The following is a 20,147-nucleotide window of genomic DNA, read 5'->3' as shown; positions in this document are numbered from 1 at the left end:
TACAATCAACTAGTTAATTTGTCAAAATGAATCTCTTAACTGTTTCTAGTCGACCCTTTATAGCAATTAGCAATCTGGTAAGTCCTCAAGAAAGAAAACCAATAATCTCTAAAGATTCAGCTCATTCACTTTGCTAACGAACATGAATTCAGAACATAAGATAATAAAAAAGGCAGGCTCACTGGTGCTGATTACAACCAGGTACTATAGGAGCCATCACAGACACTGTAGCAGTCCTTAGAAACGCCTGCCTTGACTGGAAGACCTCGACCCTAGTCCTACTTGTATGGTAGAATTTTTACCATTCACTATCTGAAATATTTTTATGAAAATCAATTGTTATAATCAGCCAACTAACACTGCTTATGGGTCTAATCCACACTGCCACAGTTCCTCCACGGACGGGTAGAAAAATTAAAAGATTTATTTGTTGAAGACTGATTTTCTAGGTCCCTAAAAGTGAAAAAGAACCAAATTGAGAATCTTGCTAAGGACAGAGATCCTCCTGTCCAAGCAGATGCCTGAAACCAAAGGCTATGAAGCAGGAAAAAAAAAACAGGATGTAAAACATGACTTCTATGTTGTTCATCATTTTGCCTGAGGATGTGAAGCAATAAAATCAACAGCAAGGTAGATAGAGTTAATCTTGTCTGCTTCATTATCAGGTATCTCAAATCCAAATTCTTCTTCCAAAGCCATCACAATCTCGACAGTGTCCAAACTGTCAAGTCCCAAATCATTCTGGAAGTGAGCAGTCGGCATAACCTATCAAGAAAGGAAACCAAATCAGCACAGGATAATAAGAAAATCTTTTCAAGACAAGTTGCAGAAATTGACTGATGAATAATTCATTCAAGCATGATTAAATCAGTACAGCAATGAAAGCAGCTTCTGGTATTAGGCAGACAAAGATGGTAAATAAACCAGTGCTAGAAGGAGGAACGGACCCTAAGACAGATTTGAGAAAGACAAAAGATATGCACACGGTTTTTAGCCAAAAAATTAATCAAATTGACATTTCACTACTCCCATCAAATTTTTCCTATCAGCTGATTATGTCTGATGGGTTTTTACGAAATCATTTCACTCTGTAACTAACTGGTAAAATGCTCTCAGGGAAGAAGTAGACCTTAGCTGAGACTCTTGTAAAAATTAAAGGACCGTGAAAAATAATTAACAACATTATTCTACCTCATAAAGAAAAAAAAAAGTTTGATGACATAAAGATGTGAAAACAGGCAAACACCCAATAAAAAAAATTAAAAAGCTAATTAGTAGAGAAAGACAAATGCGACGCACGTATACGTAGAGCTTTTTCATATTGAACACACACACACACATAAGCTCCACTTCTTCTACGTAAAACTACAACTCTACATCTTAGAAATTGGATAAAATAAAATAAACACCAAATAGATCCATCTACATCAAAGATATGTTTATCTACTTCATCCCTGAGGCAAGAATACCACGTTCAAGTGATTACTACAAACAATGCATCCTGCCTTAAATGAAACAAGCTCTTTGTCATTTAAAATGCTGATCCATAAATAAAAGTCGATCAAATAGATGCTAGCATTAATAAATTCATGCCACTGTCAACTAGAAATATACGGAGCTCCCATTCTCCTAAGTTGACTTGATCAAAATTCAATAAATGATAAAATAATAAGTCTTTTGCCTTAGGGTGTCGAAGTTCAGCTTACCTTTTGGCACCTTTTTTGGATATATATCTGGTTCAATAAAGTCTTTCAGTTTACATGGAACACCTTGAAATGAATAACTAATCGGAAATGACTTGTCTCCATAACCCACTTTCTAAAGCACATGTTGTGTTGCCAAGTTACTTATCTCTCCAAGCAAGAGTATGTGAACGCCAACAAAAGAAAGCCTATCATGGGATCACAAACTCAAATATATAGATCATCCAGTTACCAAAACTTTTAACTTTCAGTCCCTTCCCAGACTGTACCTTCAATTCATGCAAACAGGGGCTCACATTGGGAGCTGATAGTAACATCCTACCAATATATGAGCATTCTAAGTTTAGTGACCAGTTACGCCTCTTTCTTTAATCAAGAACTAATAATGTACTGAGCTCCAGTGCTACATACATTGTTTTGCAGCTTTAACATTCCAAAGGCTTGTGCAGGACTAGCTTCCCGTACGCATTAAATTGACTAAAAATTCTGACACCGGAAATTCCTTAATCATACATTAATTGATAGCAGATGGACTCTTGATAAAGTTTCACAAAATGTGTAAAAAGAAAAGCTTCTGGCTTTAATTTATAAGGCTTAGAACTTATCCTTCTAGCTTCAATGCATAAAGCGAAGCTGCACATAATCAAGCGCATAAAAAATAACTCTATCAGAAAGAATCAAACATGAATCTTGTAAACACGCAGCTCATCCACTGTAAACATCCCCCCGTTCATCAAAATCCACAATCAACTGAATAAGTTTGCTATCCCCATTACGCGATTTCAATCAAGACATCCAACTCGAATAAAAAAAAACCCAACTCGACAGCATATAATACACAGTCAAGCCAGAAAAAGCAAGAGAGCGAACTAAATTTGCCACCGGAAGAGAAAGGAACGAACACCCACTTACCTTCGAGGGGTCGACTTTCTGAAAGTTTTTTACGACGGTGATTATACGGTCAGTAACCTCCGATTTGTCGAGGAAAGAGCCTCTCACTTCCTCGGATAAATGCCGCCCAAAGACATTGAATGAGATAGGAAATGGGGAAAGATGAAACGGTTGAACTTTCACTCTCAGATGCTTCAGTACCGCACTCCTTAAAGCCATTATAAAGCTCCGAATCCGCCCAAAATTCTCCTCCTTCCTCTATGGAGCGGCTGAGTGGCAAACGTCGACAGCAGAAATGAGACGACCCTAACGGACGAGTCGATAAAACTGGAGCTGGAACCTTGAAGCTAGTACGTGATCCATGAAATAACAAAAATATCCTAGTGAATATAGGCTAGAAGCTGTCGGACAGGTCTAAAAAGGTAAGGGTAATAATGTCACTTTCAAAATAAACTTAATCGGCCTTCTATTTTGTCAAAGGACCAAAATAATTTGTTACTACAATTATTTAAAAAGAGAGTAATACATAATAAATTATATTATATATTAATTTTAATTTATAAGATATAATTTTAAAAATAAAATATTCAATTACCTTCATTTTAGTATATTTTATAACAATAAATTTAATAAATTAAAATAGAAATATCATAATTACTAAAACACCCCTATTTTACCTCAAAATTATATTATATAATCAATTTATAGGCAAGAAAATGGACCTCTAATTTGTAGGATTATTGGGTCCCACGTCACGTAAACCCCAGTTAGATTAGCTTATTTTGAAAAATCCATGGGCAATATTAAAAGTGAGTTTTCTAGTATGGCATCCACTTTATAAGGTATATCTATGATTTTTTTAATATTATAAGGATATTTATCAAATCTATATTTATTTTCTTAATTTTTTAAGTAATTAATCTCCTCTTTCGAAAACCTTCATTTTATTGCTTCACCAAATAGGTGTTTTTTTTCTTCAAATTGGCAACTGACTAACGTCGGTTTGGGTCTTCTAGAGAAGTCGATAATTGAGTAAATTATGCTTTTAAACTTCACAAGTTTAAATAAAAAGTCGATTAAATATTCTTATTTTTAAAACCATATTGCAATTAATAATTAGATTAACTTCCGATACTTTTTTTTTTTTGTCTAATTTTTACTCCTACTTTAATTTTTTTGTATTCTTATTGATTTTTCTCATAGGTGTGGATTGAGAAACCGATTAAGGATTTACAAGCAAATTTGATTTTATTGGAAAAATAATGGATAAATAAAAAATTTACTTTAAAGAGTAATTTATCAATAAAAATTTTTTTTTATCCAATTATTTTAATTTATATTGTTTAATTAGGATTTTTTATTTCCCATTAATCATTGTTATATAATTAATCTCGTTCATATCAATTTTTGTAAATTACAATTATTTGCCATTGCCTATACCTTAAGGTGTGTTTGTACCAACTGGGAAGTGTATGAAATAATCACTGGCTAAATATTTTATTTAATTTAGATATTATGACTTGTTTTAATTAAAAAAATTTATATTTATTTGTAAATTCTTAATTAGCCAGCCTTCCAATGGTACATTTACTTGAAGGCGTCTCTCACGCGTCTTTCCGTATGTTGTCCAACTTTTCTTGCTATCTTATTTACAATATATAATAAGAAGTTTGGTAGAGTAGCGTCTCTTACGCGTCTCTCCGCATGCCAGTCTTCTCTTAGAAGAATTTCAATCATCGTTCTTTCCGCAGGGTTTTTCTTTTCTCCACACCAGTCTACTCAAAAGCCACTTTTCTCCTCCTTAGGTCATTTCTCCGCTGTCCCCTCCCTGGATTATCACCGTGTCGTCTCCTCCGTAGACGAATTTTGATCTTCTGCCAGTATTTGCATCGTCTCCTCGGCAGGCATTTGCCGTTCATTCGCAGGCGAGTTTTTTTGTTCTTCCGGCACTTCTCCCGTTTTCCTCTTCGTACTAATTTTTACCTTTCATCTGTACTTCTCTTTTTCCAGAATTTATCTTCTTCAGCATTTGTCCTCTTTTCCTCCTCCCTTCTTCTATATTTCCTTATTATCAATGTAGACGGGTAAAAGAGGTGGAAGACTGTCAGGTGAAATTCCTCTTCTCTATCATTTTTCTTGTTGTTACTTCTTATTTCCTTACTCCGCTATTCCTTTTGCCGCTGTAAGTTTTCATTTGAATATTTTTCTAATGCATTCTCCTTGTTTCCATTCTTCCTAATTGTGTCCTCTAGATCCTCTTTCACACTTCTCTTCTTCCGAAAATTTTCTCTTCTTCCAGTTTTCTCTGTTTTCCTCTCCCCCTCTCCTCTTCTTTACCCCTCTGCCGTACTTTTCTTCTTCCAAATTTTCTCTTCCTCCATTTTTTCTTCTTCTTCCAGTATTTCTCCGCTGCAGTGTAGATAAGATGAAAGTTGAGTAAATTTCTTCCGCTCTGTTATTCTTCTTGGTTAATTTTTCTCCTTCCTACTATTCTCCTCCTTCGTTATTCCTTTTGCTATTTTGCAAATTCTATTTGATTTTTTTCTAATGCACTCTGCTATGTTCCCTCTCTTCGTAATTTTCTCCTCCTTTCGCTGTTCCTTGTGATGTTCCTTTTGCTAATCTGCATTTTTTTTTCTTTTTTACAATGTTGTATTCTGTAATGGCGAATGTAATGTATTCTGAGACGTTGTTTAATGTTGTATCCAGGTAGTTTGAGGTAAACTGACTTCCCTTCGACTGGTTTTTCTTCTTCTTGCTCCAGGTACTATTGTATTCTATAATGTTGAATATTTCTGTAATATGTTTTGCACTACTGTTTAATGTTGTATGCATCTTACGCTGGTTTTTCTCCTTCTGGCTCCAGGTGTTGCTGAGTTTATTTTTCCCCATTTATTTTTTTATGTTTCTCCTCATTCACCTGCATTTTTGAATCCTAAATCCTTTTGCTATTCAATTTGATATCTCCTCTTGACTGTCACGTCTTTGTAGATTGTTAATTTTAAGCCTTATATTCTTAATCCTCTATATTCTAAATATTTTGGCTTACATTTATTTTGAGAAGAGGATATTGGAAAAGGAATCGGTTAATTGCTTTACAGTACTCCTGCTTCATTATCGTTGCTCATTCTAAATTCTTATGTAGAAAATTCCTCTTTCATTATCATTGCTCACTCTAAATATATTATAGACAGATACTAACAGATAATAATGAGAAACTGCCGTTCAAGGAATAAAGACCTTTCATTGCAGGAGACACTTTTAGATCAGCAACACTTCTTTGTTTCAAAAGCCATAAACAACCATAGAGAGGAGGATGACCCGATTGGAGTAGGAGCCCTCTAACTTCCAATTTGAGAGAGGCTGAATTCTCTCTCTCTTCTTCTTGCACCAACTAAATTACTAAAACTATTCTATCTTTACATGCAACTATATTCCCTTTAATCCTCTTCCATCCAATTTTCTCGAATTACCTCTACACATAAAATTGACCAAAACACCTCTACGATAGTTTGTATTGAATTCCTTTCTACTGTGACAATAAAAATAAAAATAAAAATTAGCAGCTAGCTAACGACCCGGTTTAACATGTAAGAACAACATATTGATGTAGGTTGCCATTTTGTTCATGAAAATATTCAAATCGTGGAAATATTTCTACACTGTGTTTTCCTGAATTTAGTTGATGAATATTCTTACCAAGCTAAGATATATGCAGCTGATGGGGAATGACTAATATCTATTCTCCTCCTTGATGGAGAGTACTAGAGAAAAAGTATTTTTTTGTTGTAAATATTTTATGCTAAGGACCGTTACATGGGCCAAGTTTGGGGTTTAAATGTAAAATTGAGAAAATGTTGTTTTTGTGTATTTTTGAATGGGTAACAAGCGAAACTTTGTTATTGAATAATGTAGCCAGGTTGTATGACTTGTTTCAATAGCTATCATCTCTCTCTCTCTCTCTCTTATTATTATTATTGTTTATTTTTAGTAATGATGTAAATTTTTTAACTTTCCTAAGAACTGTATTTATGCTACACCAAAAAGTATTCTCAGCAGAGATACTCCTGAGTAGGACGTACTGTATGAAATAACTGGAAATCCTAATTATATAAAAGAAACTAAATGACGTAGGAAACTCGAAGACATAGAATAACAGGAGTAACTCTTAAACAGAAGGGAAGCTCAGCAGAGATATTCCTGAGAGTCATGCATCTTATGAAATACTGTTAAATAAGGCTAAATTAGGAAATTCTAAAGATTATGAAGAAGTATACTTCTGCTCAAACTTGCTAGCAGATCTCTGAAGCTGTTTTTTATGGGAGTAAGTCTTCTCAATCTGTTCTTCCACTTCCTCTTCCTCTTTTCTGCATCACCCTAGTGTACTTTTTTGTCTTTTATGTATGCTTCTAATCTGATCTCACTTTTCTTTTTAGCAAAGTTTTCTTCATCTTTTTTTTTTTCCAAAATAGATTAAATCTTGTGCTGCACTTAACTTCTGCGAGGGTTTTTAGTTCATTACTTATGATAAATTTCATATATTGTCTAGTTCTTGCAGGTGTCTTTGTTTTTCTGAGCAACTATATTGGATGACTAGAAATTAGGTGGTTACATAAAATATTTTTAGGATTTTTCAGATTTTCATATTTAATAGGATTATTGAGATGAAATACATCGACTTATCATAACTTCCAAGTGTTTTTGAAGTAACAAAAGATAATCAACTAGTGATATACAAACTTATTCTTGAGTTTTCTCTGACTGAATATTCCTAGGATTGTGCTTATATGGACCAACTATCAACTAGAGCACAATAGACCAATAGGTTCATAGTTTTGAAATTAAGGTCATAAAAAGGGTAATTGGTTCATTTCTGGCCTCTTATGGGTGTTTTTTGTCACTCTGTTAAGGCAACCTTTTAAGGTTCCTCTTATTTGACTAAGAAGCTTGAAATCATAGTCTTTGTTGGAGAGAATTTTAGCAACTTGAAGCTGTCATTTGAAAGAAGAAAAAAAAACCCTATTTTTTAATACTTTCTGCTAGGATCTGGTTAAGAAATACATCATTTTCATTCAGTAACTTTGCAAAATTCCTTTTACATCTTTCTGCTTTTGGCATATTAATGAGATTGTTTGCTTTTGTTTCAGTATGGCTTCTGGTGAGATGGACATGGACTACACTACAGAAGAGGATTCAGAGACCAGTGACTCTGACATGGAAACCCGTAGAGATAGGTTCTATGAACAATTGCAGAAAGAGCCTCACAAAGTTAAAATTTCTGACGTCTCTTTTAGATGCCCTTATTGCCAGGGGAAGAAAAAACAAGATTATCAATACAAAGATCTTCTTCAGCATGCTGGTGGAGTTGGTCAATCTAACAACCGGAAGTTTAATGAGAAGGCCATGCATTTTGCATTGGCAAAATTTCTTGAAGTAGACCTGGCTGAGGGGCGGGGTGCAGAACAAGCAAAGGTTAAGCCAGATCATCCACCTGCTCCTAGAAATGATGAGCTGTATGTTCATCCTTGGATGGGCATCATAGTGAATGTTCCAACTGAAATCAGTAAAGATGGTAAACGTGTTGGTGCAAGTGGATCTAAGCTTAGGGATGAGTTCTGCAGATTTAACCCTTTAAGAGTTATTCCTCTGTGGAACTTTCATGGTCATACTGGAGCTGCTATCGTGGAGTTCAGGAAAGATTGGTCTGGATTTAATGATGGAATGAAATTTGATCGTTCCTTTGATGCAAAACAACATGGGAAGAAGCAATGGACTGAACAGAAGGACCACAAGTCATTGTATGGATGGCTTGCCCGTTCTGATGATTTCCATTCTTCAGGTCCTATCGGGAATCATCTGAGAGCAGCTGGAGACCTGAAGACAATTGCTGATCTGGAAAAAGAAGAATTGAGGAAGACAGGCAAGCTAGTGGAAAATCTGGCCAATGAGATAGAAGCAAAAAATAAAAACATCAAGGAATTGGAATGCAAGTATAATGAGTCTACTTTGTCTTTGAACAGGATGATTCAACGGAACTCTGAGGGTATGCACTTTCCCGATTCTGTATGTGTTTTAGCTGAAACTTCTTATGATGACTTGTTTATGGCTGAATCACTAACTACAAATTGGTGAACTTCTTGGTCTCAGCTAAACCATCACTCTTCTTATACGACCATTGAGAGAGAGGGAGGGAGGGATTAAATATAACCCATATAAAGTAATTTTGGCTAATTAGTCACTCTTCTTGACGACCATTAGGGGGAGGTTGATTATCCATATACCCCGACTAATAATCATTAAACAGAACTAAAAAGGTAAAAAAAGCTTAACTGCAAAATACAGTACAACTTACCAATAACTGTCTTGGATTTTTTTGTTTTGAGTGAACTTATGAGGTTGTTATAATTCATTGATAAATGATGACTGTTACATATATAGAGGAAGTGGCAAGCCTCAAGCCTCAAGCCTCAAGGTGGAAGGGAACACCCACTACAATATGACAATGGGATACCCTGTCCTTTCTAAGGAATCTGAAATGGAATCAGCAACAAGAGTTTGCTGCCTTACGATTTTAAGAGGGGAGCTTAGCTAAGCTATTTCTTAATAGGATTGTTTGTGTTGCATTTTGCTGTCATAATTTGTATTTTCTTTTTCATCATTCTTTTGATTGCTAGCCTCGACTTTAGTGCTATTTGCTATGCTGTGACATATCCTTCTGAATTCTTCCTTTTCTCTTGATAAAATTCTCATCAATCTCAAATACCCTAATTCCCGCAAATACTCAGCAGAAAATACTTGTCATTTAAAAAAAAAATGTAAACAGCAAAAAAAATAGGACTTTGAGTCACCAAACATAGAAGAACAATAAAAAACTAACTCTCTCCCTTAACGAGTAATATAAAACCGAAACAATTCAATATATCAGCTAAAATCAAAATTTTAATTTCTTAAAAAAACAAAATTTTCTAGTAGAAGTTAGAAACCCTCAGATGGCCAGACCTGCCCGGGGTACTAGGTTTAGACATGATACCTCTTAAGGCTGTATCTTTGGTTAGAACTAGAGGGAAACCCTGATTTTCTTATTCTTAATGCTTAGTGTTAAGAGTCAGTTTTTTTTTTTAGTAATTCTTCATGTGGTAGATCTGTAATTTGTGACAAAAGGGTCCAGGTTAGTGTTTAAAGAGTTGTGGTTATTGTGTAAATCCTGTGGGTTATGAAGGGTGTTTTACATGTGTATAAGCTCTTAAGTTAGGAGTTTTTGAGTTTTTTTGTAAAACACTTAAGTGAAGAATAAAACCTGATGGGGGGCTCGAGTTTTTCCCCATCCAACAGGTTATATGACAGCCCTCTTTCTCATTCTTCTTCTCTTCTTCTCTTTTCTTCTCAATTTCTCTTCTACTTTTACTTTCTTACACTAAGTGAATAAACAAATTATGCATATGGCCCCTCACAGTTATTATGCATGTGTAAAAAGTTAAAATGCAAATAAAATGTTAGAAGTCAGGGTATTTCAGTAATTTCATGTGTGGGTAGGTCAGTAATATTGCAGTTAAGGTTGTCCAGATATTTGTCTATGGTTGGTGTAATTTAAATTATAAGTTTTTGTTGACTTTGACCCTGTTTATTCATTGGTGTATAAGTCACTTATGAAGGGCATTTCTGTCCAGTCGTAAATCATCTCTTAAGTGAGATTAATAAAGAGATTGGGGGTTGACTTCTGCCCCCATCAAGTAGGCTGCACATCGTTCTATTCTTCATCCTTCTCTTTTCTCCTTAATTCTTCTTCAATCTACCTACCTTACATAAGGTAAGTTAATTACTGTAAACTATCATATTTTAACTTACATAAAACAGGTTAGTTTAGGTTTAAACAGAACAGATAACTTCCTAAACTAACTTTATTCTAAAAAATTGGTAATGACGGTTGCTTGACTATATCTAAGCATTAGAACATTAAAGCATCAGTGTTTGGCATAAAATGTTGCTCAACTGTGGTTGGTTTTTTTTGGGTTGCATCTGGAACTGTACTTGCACTGGTTCTATTAATTAGATCTAATGAAGGGATAGTGTCTTATATCCAGATTAATGAGGGTGTGTACTTTATCAAGGTCATATCTAATATTTGGGGGTTTTGGATCCAAAGTAAATCTGCTGTTTCATGTGGATTGAACACAAAATTTCTTATTAGTCACGCTCTGCAAGGTCATACTCAAAATTTTGACAAGAGACTCAGGTATCTAGTATGCTGTTTCAACTAATTACTACTTATCAGAAACCTACAGTTTATCCCTATAAAATGACTTACAAAAGAAAAAAAAAAGAAAAAGAAAAAGAAAAGAAGAAACAACAGCTGCAGTAGAAAGTTTCATCATTTATGTAACCAAGGGGACAACAAAATCGGCATGTGGATTGCTCTTTTGCTCCCATAAAATGACTTACAAAAGAAAAGGAAAAAGAAAAAGAAAGAAAAAAGGAAACAATAGCTGTGGTAGAAAGTTCAAACCACCATTTACGTTACCAAGGGGACAACAAAATTGGCATGAGGATTGCTCTTTTTCTACTAAACTCTACTTAAGGGGAAGTTCCCTAAAATAACCTATATTTGATATTGCATTTGTTGTCTGCATTTTGTGTTATGAGCGTAGAATGGTTATTAAGCAATTTCATACTTGTCACAGAACTTGAGCAGCTGCGGACAGAATACTCCAAACACAAGCAGGGGATTTTCCTGAAGAATGAGAAGCAAAGGCAGGAGCTTGAATCCAAAAAGCAAGATCTTGAATTAAGGAGTCAAGAGTTGGACAAGAAAGAGGCACAGAATGAGTATGAGAGAAAAAAGCTTGTTGAGGAGAAGGAAAAGGTAAACCTGTATTCTTGTCAAAGTTTTTCTGTGGGCTCCTTTTTTTTTTTGTTGCTTTTCTGTTTTCTAGACTTTTTCTGACGGTGCAAGTATTTGAGTAGAAGGTGAACAAACATTAATTTTTTTTACGTAATGTTATCTTTTGTTGACAAGTATTAGTCACTAACAAGTATCTTGGAACAAAGATGAATTTGTGTCAATTAGTTGATATAGCACCTTTTCATGTTAATTATGATTTTTATTTATTACCTTTTAGACTGATTTTACTTCAGCTTTTCATGTTAGTTACTATATTTTACTTATTATAGATGAAAATATTCATCATGGATCAACACAAGTTTTAGCAGAGAGATCATACCAGGAAGTTAAACAATTTCTTTTAAAATTTAAGCATCTGTGGGTCTCATACCTCTAGGAGTGCCGTTAGCACAGCCAATATATTGGTAAAGGAAGGAGTGACAGGGCAGCAACTTGCTGTCGGCTCCGTTCTCTCACTTTGATTTGTTTCTTACTGCCGTTCTCATTAAATCTCTGCAATTTCTCTCCTTCTGGGGCCTCTTAATGGATTCACTTTCTCATTGCTATACATATTTATATATAAAATTCTATCAGGAAGTTGATTTTAAAGTTTTTTGTCCTTATTCTGTTAGCATTAGTTGATTTTTTTTTAATTCTAAGTGATGATCAATTCATGAGAAAAACCAGGTGGCCGAATACAATCTAAAAGAGTGTTCCTTGGGAGGCTAATGGAAGCACATTTCCAAATAAGCCTCGGGAAGAATAAGGAAAGCAAATCTGAATCTAGCATGAAAAAGTAGACAATTCTGCCACATCAATGGGCAGCAAACCAAGATATGTTCCACAATTTCATCTGAAGCATTGCAGAACTTGGTAGTTCATAAGCAGTGGCCACACTCTATTTCCCCAAATCTTTAAATGTTAAAATCCTCTCCTTGACGTTCACTCTAAATGAAAAAACAGACAGTAGGAACCCCTCTAATCTCAGGATAGAGATGCACTGAGTTTGCCTAGAATTAACCTCAAGCTGGTCATAATAAGAAGCAACATTATAAGATCCTGATGAAGATGGATGAAAAATCAACCTATCGAGGTCATGAACCATGGAATATGCCTTCTAAAGCAGAACAAATTACCAACTTCATAATCGTCATCGTCATGTGTGTAAGTCAAGGCTCCAGCATTTGTTAGAACCAGTGGCAGGGTGAGCATTCACAATGAGAATGTTTGGATCCTTAGCAATGCTAAATAAAGTTGGATAAGACGTTCAAATGTGGCTGATAGCCAACCATTGATCCAAACAAAACCAAATATTGAAGCAATTTCCCACAAGGGATTGAGAATGATTTTTGAACTTAGAGAGCTATTTAATGGTATTCCTCCATGTTAAAATTAGTCCCAGATGATTCTGGGGTTGTAAAGATCCTGTGCTTCTCCTGGGATGAAGCCTCATAATGTTCTCTAGTAATTTTGGGATAGATTGAAATGATCCTCCAGCTAAAAATATCCTCGTGCAGGAGTCAATAAGAAGGCTCTTACGTGAGAGAGAGTGGTAAAAATAGTCCTACATGGATTAGCGATTAGAAATATACCATGTTTACTACTTGGGAAAAGGCCTCCTTACTTTGGTTATTCATTTTTGTATGGACCTGAAATAGGGGAGTCTCTGTGTATTAGAATTTTGAAGGCACGTAATATTTTCGGCACCTCACAACTCAGTGACTATGAGGCATCTCTGAATTGGATTCTATTAGTAGTGAACCTCCAGATCTGTCTTTCACGAGGAGAGCAGCATTCATAAGTCTCAATCTCTTCACCTCCCAAGCCACCTAACTTCTTATGCAGGCAAACATCCTTCTATTTAACGAGACAAAATTTAAAACCCTAGTAGTAGTACCTTTACACAAGAAGCACCTTCCAATGGATTCAATTGTAGCTACGATACTTTCTGGACAGGGAAAAAAAGAGAGAAAATAAGATGAAAAATCACAAAAGGAAGAGGCCAAGGAGTGAGCTTATCTGCCTTCAAAAGAAGTTTACATTTCCATGAGAAAGGCCTTCTCTTGAGCTTCTCTATAGTGGGGTCCAAAGGTTCCTATTTGGGCAACTTGAGAAAAGTGGAACGTCCAAGTCGGTTGGAGGAAGGACAGCATGCTTAGAACCAAGGGAATTCACCATTATATCTATCATCTGAGATCCAATATTGACCCTGAAAATGGAATTCTTAGCCCTGGTTGCATTTTGATCAGAGATTAACAAGTATAGCCAAGAAGGGCTTTTAGTTTATAATTTGGTAAAGGCAAAGAAGCAGTATCCTCTTCAATTCTAAAGAAGAGAATGTCAAGATCAGAATTATCAGAGATAGGTTGTAAGTTGTAACCATTAAACAAGCTTTGTAGCATAGAAAGAGGTGAGGGAGCTCTGTAAACTATGTTAAGCAAAAAATCTGCGAGAGAGCTCTGCAGACTATGTTAAGCAAAACGAGTGATAGAGTATTTATCTTGCTTGAGACCCATCAAAATTTTTAAATATCTACTTCCTATGCCATTTATATTCTCTCTGGAGGAGGATGATGAGATGCAGCTTCTACTCCAAATGTGTCATTCATAATGATGGTGGTTTCTTGGCATTAGGTTATTGGGAGTCCAGAATACAAATTGACGTTGTTTAACCCAGCACGACAATAAAGTCTCTTACATGGGCAATGATAGAAGCACCTAAACCTATATTTTCTTAATAGATAATGATACATGGATATGGCATTACTTGAAGTTAATGTCAGTTTCAACCATTCTATGTTGTGAAATAAAAACTATGATCTACTGACTGCTCATGTAAAACTATGAAAATGAATTATCACTTTCTCATGTTTTAGAACTCAATTAGGAAGGGCCCCTAAATGGAGTTGGTTGTCTACGGTTTCGGGGTATCGAAAAGCCTCGTTGCCCATTTACAAGGCTTATCAGTGGGGGATTTTTTTCCTTTGATGTTCACTGATTTTATTTATCCTTTTGTATAGTTCTGATTTTTGGTTCCTTTAAATAGCATTTTGTATCTTCTTTTCTCTCTTTAATGAAATTGTCATCATTTTCAAAAGAAAAAAAAATGATGTCCTCTTTGTAGCTTTGGACCTCAGTAATAGTTTAGTCCAAACTTAAACTGGGCAGGCGGACTTGCATGGCTTGTCCAAGAAGGTTGCTATGGAAAAAGAAAAAAAATGATGTCCCCTTTGTAGCTTTGGACCTCTGAAATAGCTTAATCTAACCTTAAACCGGGAGGTGGACTTGCATGGCTTGTTCAAGATAATTGCTATGCAGCTTGAATGCTGAAAAGAGAAAACAATGAAGCATGAAAAGACGCCTTAAGTGTTATAAAGAAAAAGTTACTGATAGACAATCTTAAGTGAGAGAACCAAATAGTGAAGAGGGAGCATTTAGTTTTTACTCTTCGCCACTTTCTTCTAATTTCTTGTTCCCGCTTTCTTCCAAGTCACTCCTCCCAACCATCTTATTCACCCTCTCCCTCTCTTTGGTTCATGTAGATGTTATCCTCTATATCCACCGATATCTTTCATCCCCAACTCTTCCTCTATGTCTGGGTGTTTTGGCGTTCGATATATTCCATCAGTCCCTCTGTTTGTGTCTTTGGAGAGTGGATCTTCTGCCTATTTAGCCTGGTATAATGAAAGTGAATCTTCTGCTTAACTGGCCTGGTTCTTTGTTGTCCTGTGCATTAGTACAGCCTTTGTGAATCACTTGTTTCATTGGACTCTATCCCATCTGCTCATGAAGCTCTTTATTTTGTTTAACCTACAGCTTTGCAGTGTGTATCTCTTCCCGAAGTAATGTATTCCATCCAAATCTACATTATATAGCTTACCCTCAAGAATCAAAAGTTGTGAAGAGAGTATTTGCGGAAAGAAAATCTCACACAGTTGGTAGAGGAGAAATAATCTTGTTCTAACTGTCTTATTGATTTGTTGGTGCCTTCAATCAATGCTGTTTTCTTTTTTCGGTGGAAACACTTAAGGACACTCGCATAGTATCTCGATGTGGCTGAAATTATATAGTGTGGGATGGTATTCAGGATGATGTAGGTGGATAGTTTGGATGGAAATGATGGACTAGTCTAAAAAAGCCCACTGTATGGTCTGCTGTTTTCTTTTCTTTTCCAGAATGCAACTGTTGCACCTTTCTATAATAGAACTAATGCTTGCAAATGTTAGATTTTAACTGCAGACACTTGATGTGCTTTGATCTTTTCACAGAATGCTGCAAACAATATATCCCTTGAAAAGGCTACTATGGAGCAGCGAAAGGCTGATGAAAATGTCTTGAGACTTATGGATGAACACAAGGTTTGTTTCCTGTTTTTATCCCCTTTAATGAACAACCTGGTTGTTTTTCCTCTGTATTAGCTAAGGCCTTGTTAAATAACTTAGTTGTGAGATTTTTTTTCAAGGTCTTGTTATATTCTTTCAAGATCTCATTGATAAGTATTCTGAATAACTCTAATCAATAAATAATCCACAGGAAGCGAAACAGCAAATCCTTGATGTTATGATCAATCTGGAAAAGAGACTTGATGCGAAGCAAAAGCTTGAATTGGATATTGAACAGCTTAAAGGGAAGTTACAAGTGATGGAATGCATGGGTAGTATTGATGCTTCTGCAGAGACGAAGGTGGAGGAAATGAAGAAAGAACTTGAAGAAAAAGAAGGAGAATTGGAAGACGTAGAAGCTCTGAATCATGTACTTATAGTAAAAGAGCGGAGAAGCAATGATGAGCTGCAGGAAGCTCGTAAAATGCTAATCAGTGTATGGATACCTTTAGTCTTTTGTTGCATTGTGTGACACGTTTTGGCTTCTATACTTATTTGTCTGCTCTTATGGGCTATTGGAATACACATTTATTCATGGAGTTTGTCAATGGTTGATAGGGTTTGAATGAAATGCTATGTGCCGGCCGAACTGTAATAGGGATCAAAAGCATGGGGGAACTTGAGGCAAAACCATTTCAAGCTGCATGCAAGCGCAAATTTGAAAGGGATGAAGCTGATATGAAAGCAGCAGTACTATTATCATTGTGGCAGGAACACATCAAAGACCCAGAGTGGCATCCTTTCAAAATGGTGGCAGTTAATGAGAAAACTGGAGTATGTTTCTTTTTGTGATTTGTCTCATGTGGTCAAGCATTATCTGCTTGGAAAAGTTTAGTATGTATCAGCCAGTATTTCGTCCAGTTTCTTTTGTATCTCTATAAGAAAATATAGAATGTTACATGTTTCACTGTACTGGCTGATGGTTCGGTTGTCTGAACTATGTGTTCGAGCCTGAAATAGGGCATAGTCTGGTCATACTGGCTGATATGTACTGAGTGTTCCAGGTTGACAGTTTACAGTTTCTCCTATTTGAGGAGTTTCTGAGCTAGCAGCAGTTCTTAGATTTCTTTTACGAGTTTGAGAATTGTCAGAACTGATTTCTTGTCTTCTCTGTAATGGTCTGCATGGTAAATTATTTCAGGAGCAAAAAGAGGTAATAAAAGAGGATGATGAAAAGCTTAAGGAGCTTAAAGAAGAGTGGGGTGAGGAGATCTACCAGGCAGTAACTACAGCTCTTTTAGAGATTAACGAGTATAACCCAAGTGGGAGATACATTGTTCAAGAGCTTTGGCATATTAAAGAAGATAGGAAAGCTACACTTAAAGAGGTCATTCAATATATTTTCAAGCAATGGAAGACACACAAGCGCAAGAGGTTACGGACTTCCTTATCTGCTTCATTAGCTTTGTGACATACTGACATTTTGTGGAGATGTTCCTTTTCTCCGTTTCTATATCCCTTTTCACTTATCATTTTTCTTTCTTTCTTTCTTTGTAGCAGTAGACTCTGAATGGTTGGTTTTTTGGTTATAGACTTTCTTGATCTGCTTCATTAGGCTTGCGATGTTTCATGGAGATGTTCTTTTTTGCCATCTCCATATCTGTTTTCACTTGGTAGCACAGTTTCATCCTTTGTAGCAGTAGACTTCATTAGTATAATTGGTCAGGAAGAAAATTATTCAAGATAACAGCTGATCTAAAATTGTATGAGGTGATCTCCGGTTCTTTTTTTAGTTTTAGCTACAGTGCTCTTATTTCTTCCTTCTGTATGTAATTTATCTTCCATATGTATACGATGCACACGTCACCTTCTTTTCCTTTTTTATTTTAAAGCTTAACTGATTCAGCACTCTATCAGAAAACTTCATTTGCAAGGATTCAACATAGCATATAGTACAACAGATGCTCCATGACTATGCTCCCATGCAGCTACATTCAGCAGTTATGTTCAGAATATAACCATTCTTGGCAAACATGTTATTTTAGTGGTCACTTCCGTGTTGAATTATATGTTGCTATTTTAGAAAAAAGTCCATTCGTCAACCCAAGAAAAATTCATTCTGTTTCATCTGGCTGAAACATTTTTTGCTACTCAATGGTTTGAGCCTGTATCTTAATATGTGCATACGTGGATCTTGTTATTCACTATCAACATGTTATACTTTTTATTGGTTTCGTGCCAGTTGTCTTGTTTTTTGAGATTCTACTCTTTGCACTTGACAAACATTTTCTTCTATGGATATTGGTCAACAGGAGTTGAAGTCAAGGTTTTCTCACCTGGGGTTTGACTGCTTTGTGCTCGCTTAATGAAGCAGAAGACTTCATCTGGTTTCTCATCTGATAATCATAACTCGAGGATAAGTTTTGGCAATTTTTTTGTGGATGGTCCTACTGTTTCGTCCATCATGGCATTTTCATGGCCATTAACATTGTGACATTCCTTACGGAGCAGTTGGGTAGGTTCTGTATGTGGTTGTTAATATCGATTAGTTATAAAAAACAACTATGCAGTTAGATCACTGTATGGATTTACTGGTGATAGCAATTAACATTATGTTTATCCCATAAATAGCAGTAAGTGATTGATTTATTTTGCTTTTGCCATGGTTTTGCATGGCGGGTCAGATGTACTGGTATTGCTCGATCTCAGTTTTTGGAGGACCTTTGAGATACCCAGATATAACCTATTGGTATTGGCTTGTGGTTGCAGGATTTTTTGGTGTCTGCTATGGTACCAATTCTACCATTTGCAGCCCTTCCTTGATGTTGCAATTCTGCAATTTTGAAGATTTGACAAAGCCAATAGTCCAGAAATGGTGTTTGCTGCCTACGGGTGCAAGGCCGTTCTGGTCTCTCATTGTGGCTCAAGGTTGCAATCTCCAGCAGAGATTTCTATAGACAAGAACAGGGGGAGATCTTTCAAAGGAGTAGAATGTTAGGTGTTGAAAGATGGCGAGGGATTCAGTGAAACCTGAAATCTATTCAGTGAAACCTGAAATCTATTCAGCATAATAGTCTCGTGGATGAGATTCATCACTCTATGCTTCCACTAATTGGAACTGTTTTTTAGCATTTTTAGTTAATCTCAGAATCAATCTTGTTTCCTTTATCTCAGATTGTCACCAGATTGCCATTTTCTCTTCTTTCTCTCGCCTTACTCAGAGAATGGAACAGGAAGCTGTCTCAAACGGTGAGAGCAGAACTAAAACGACTCTTAGATGATGCATTTAACAGGGTCGGGCAGGAGGGGGCCCCCTGAGACCCACTCCATTGCTATCCTTAACTTCAAACACGCTTTATCTTGTCTGAATTGATGTGAGTTTACCCATTTGAATATTTATCTAAATAGGACCCAGAGATAAGCGTCTGGTCTATATCTTACCCAACTTTAGGCCTAATGTGGATACTACAGCATTGGTAAATACAATAATTCCATCATGCTACAAAAAAATGCCTTTTCTGCTACCCTCTTTTATCCACTTAAAGTTGTGGAGTTTAATCAATGTCTTATGTTAAGTTGGTATTTGGATTTTGTGTTTTTTTTTTTTTATTATTTGGGGGCATCGGTATTAGGGTTATGATCGAGGATCTTGTGTTTTGGGAAAAAAATATTATTTTTTTTGTAAATTACTTTATCATTATAGAGAATTATTGTAGTAGGATGGAGTCTTACTTTGAGGGGAACCTATATAAATCTTGTGTTTTTGTGTTTGATTATTTATTTTTTTGTGATTATTATTATTCTTGATAATATTGAATTAAGGCGTCTTATTCGTAACAAAGTTTGCCCAACTGGAGAGGTAAGGAGAGAAAACACTATCCATCTCAAATTTGATGTCTCATGATAGAGCTTTATATTTTAATTTTACCTTTTTTTTTCAAGAGAGACCTGTAGTTTTTTAAAGCTCAAGTTTTATTTTTATTCTTTTACAAAGTACTTTGTTTTCCTAAACATAAGTTATGTACATGAACTCTTTAAACTTCATCGATTGTGTTTGTTTGGGATTCAAATCAATGGATGCACATTTTCCTTACTATATCCAAATATATTTTTTTATAAAAAAAGACTTAATTTAAACTCAAGAGTGAATCTAGGAGAAACTAAACCTATTGGGCATTTTTTGTCTACTAATTGATTCTAGACCTATGACAGGGCTTATCTTCCCCAATTTGGGTAGAAAATTTAGTAGATAAAGCAAAAGTAAGAGCACCTTCTTTCTCATTCCAGTCATTTCATTTAAAGCAAGAGAAGCTACCAAAAAGGGTAACTAGCAAGATATAATATCATATCAATG

The 20,147-nt window shown here is 35.6% G+C and overlaps 2 protein-coding genes across 3 annotated transcripts; one reads left to right on the top strand and one right to left on the bottom strand.

The window, feature by feature from the left end:
* Window positions 1–93: 93 nt before the first annotated feature.
* LOC137938664 (acyl carrier protein 2, mitochondrial-like) lies at window positions 94–2,894 on the bottom strand. The gene is made up of 2 exons (XM_068783644.1): window positions 2,616–2,894; window positions 94–765 (listed from the first exon to the last, which is right to left on the bottom strand). The coding sequence occupies exons 1-2, from the start codon at window positions 2,811–2,813 to the stop codon at window positions 589–591; spliced, it is 375 nt and encodes a 124-aa protein (XP_068639745.1). The 5' UTR covers window positions 2,814–2,894; the 3' UTR covers window positions 94–588.
* Window positions 2,895–4,404: 1,510 nt separating this feature from the next.
* Window positions 4,405–18,961, top strand: LOC137938660 (protein INVOLVED IN DE NOVO 2-like). Of its 2 annotated transcripts, XR_011109896.1 has the most exons (11): window positions 4,405–4,519; window positions 4,605–4,702; window positions 5,304–5,358; window positions 7,742–8,637; window positions 11,273–11,454; window positions 15,740–15,829; window positions 16,005–16,289; window positions 16,412–16,627; window positions 16,995–17,227; window positions 18,106–18,308; window positions 18,563–18,961. XR_011109896.1 is itself a non-coding variant. In XM_068783641.1 (10 exons), exons 4-10 carry the CDS (start codon window positions 7,743–7,745, stop codon window positions 18,110–18,112), a joined length of 1,908 nt encoding a protein of 635 aa, XP_068639742.1. In that variant the 5' UTR covers window positions 4,405–4,519; window positions 4,605–4,702; window positions 5,304–5,358; window position 7,742; the 3' UTR covers window positions 18,113–18,442. The 2 variants fall into 2 exon arrangements, 1 of the variants encoding a protein (XP_068639742.1); XM_068783641.1 differs by lacking the exon at window positions 18,563–18,961 and having other exon boundaries at window positions 18,106–18,442.
* The last annotated feature ends 1,186 nt before the right edge of the window (window positions 18,962–20,147 follow it).

This window comes from Aristolochia californica, unplaced genomic scaffold (assembly GCF_029961685.1).
Source record: "Aristolochia californica isolate CCGP_79_NKW_82.1479 unplaced genomic scaffold, dmAriCali1.0.hap1 SCAF_8, whole genome shotgun sequence".
NCBI classification, from domain to species: Eukaryota; Viridiplantae; Streptophyta; class Magnoliopsida; order Piperales; family Aristolochiaceae; genus Aristolochia; species Aristolochia californica.
Note: the sequence above shows the minus strand (reverse complement) of the source record. Positions and strands in the feature narration are given on the sequence as shown.

What these genes read in the sequence shown, in the direction of transcription:
- LOC137938660 (XM_068783641.1), top strand. Translation starts at nt 7,743, where the DNA reads ATGGCTTCTGGTGAGATGGACATGGACTACACTACAGAAGAGGATTCA. An exon ending in GATTCAACGGAACTCTGAGG is followed by an intron (nt 8,638 to 11,272) that starts GTATGCACTTTC and finishes TACTTGTCACAG; the next exon opens with AACTTGAGCAGCTGCGGACA. An exon ending in CTCGTAAAATGCTAATCAGT is followed by an intron (nt 16,290 to 16,411) that starts GTATGGATACCT and finishes AATGGTTGATAG; the next exon opens with GGTTTGAATGAAATGCTATG.
- LOC137938664 (XM_068783644.1), bottom strand. Translation starts at nt 2,813, where the DNA reads ATGGCTTTAAGGAGTGCGGTACTGAAGCATCTGAGAGTGAAAGTTCAA. An exon ending in AGAAAGTCGACCCCTCGAAG is followed by an intron (nt 766 to 2,615) that starts GTAAGTGGGTGT and finishes CTTTCTTGATAG; the next exon opens with GTTATGCCGACTGCTCACTT.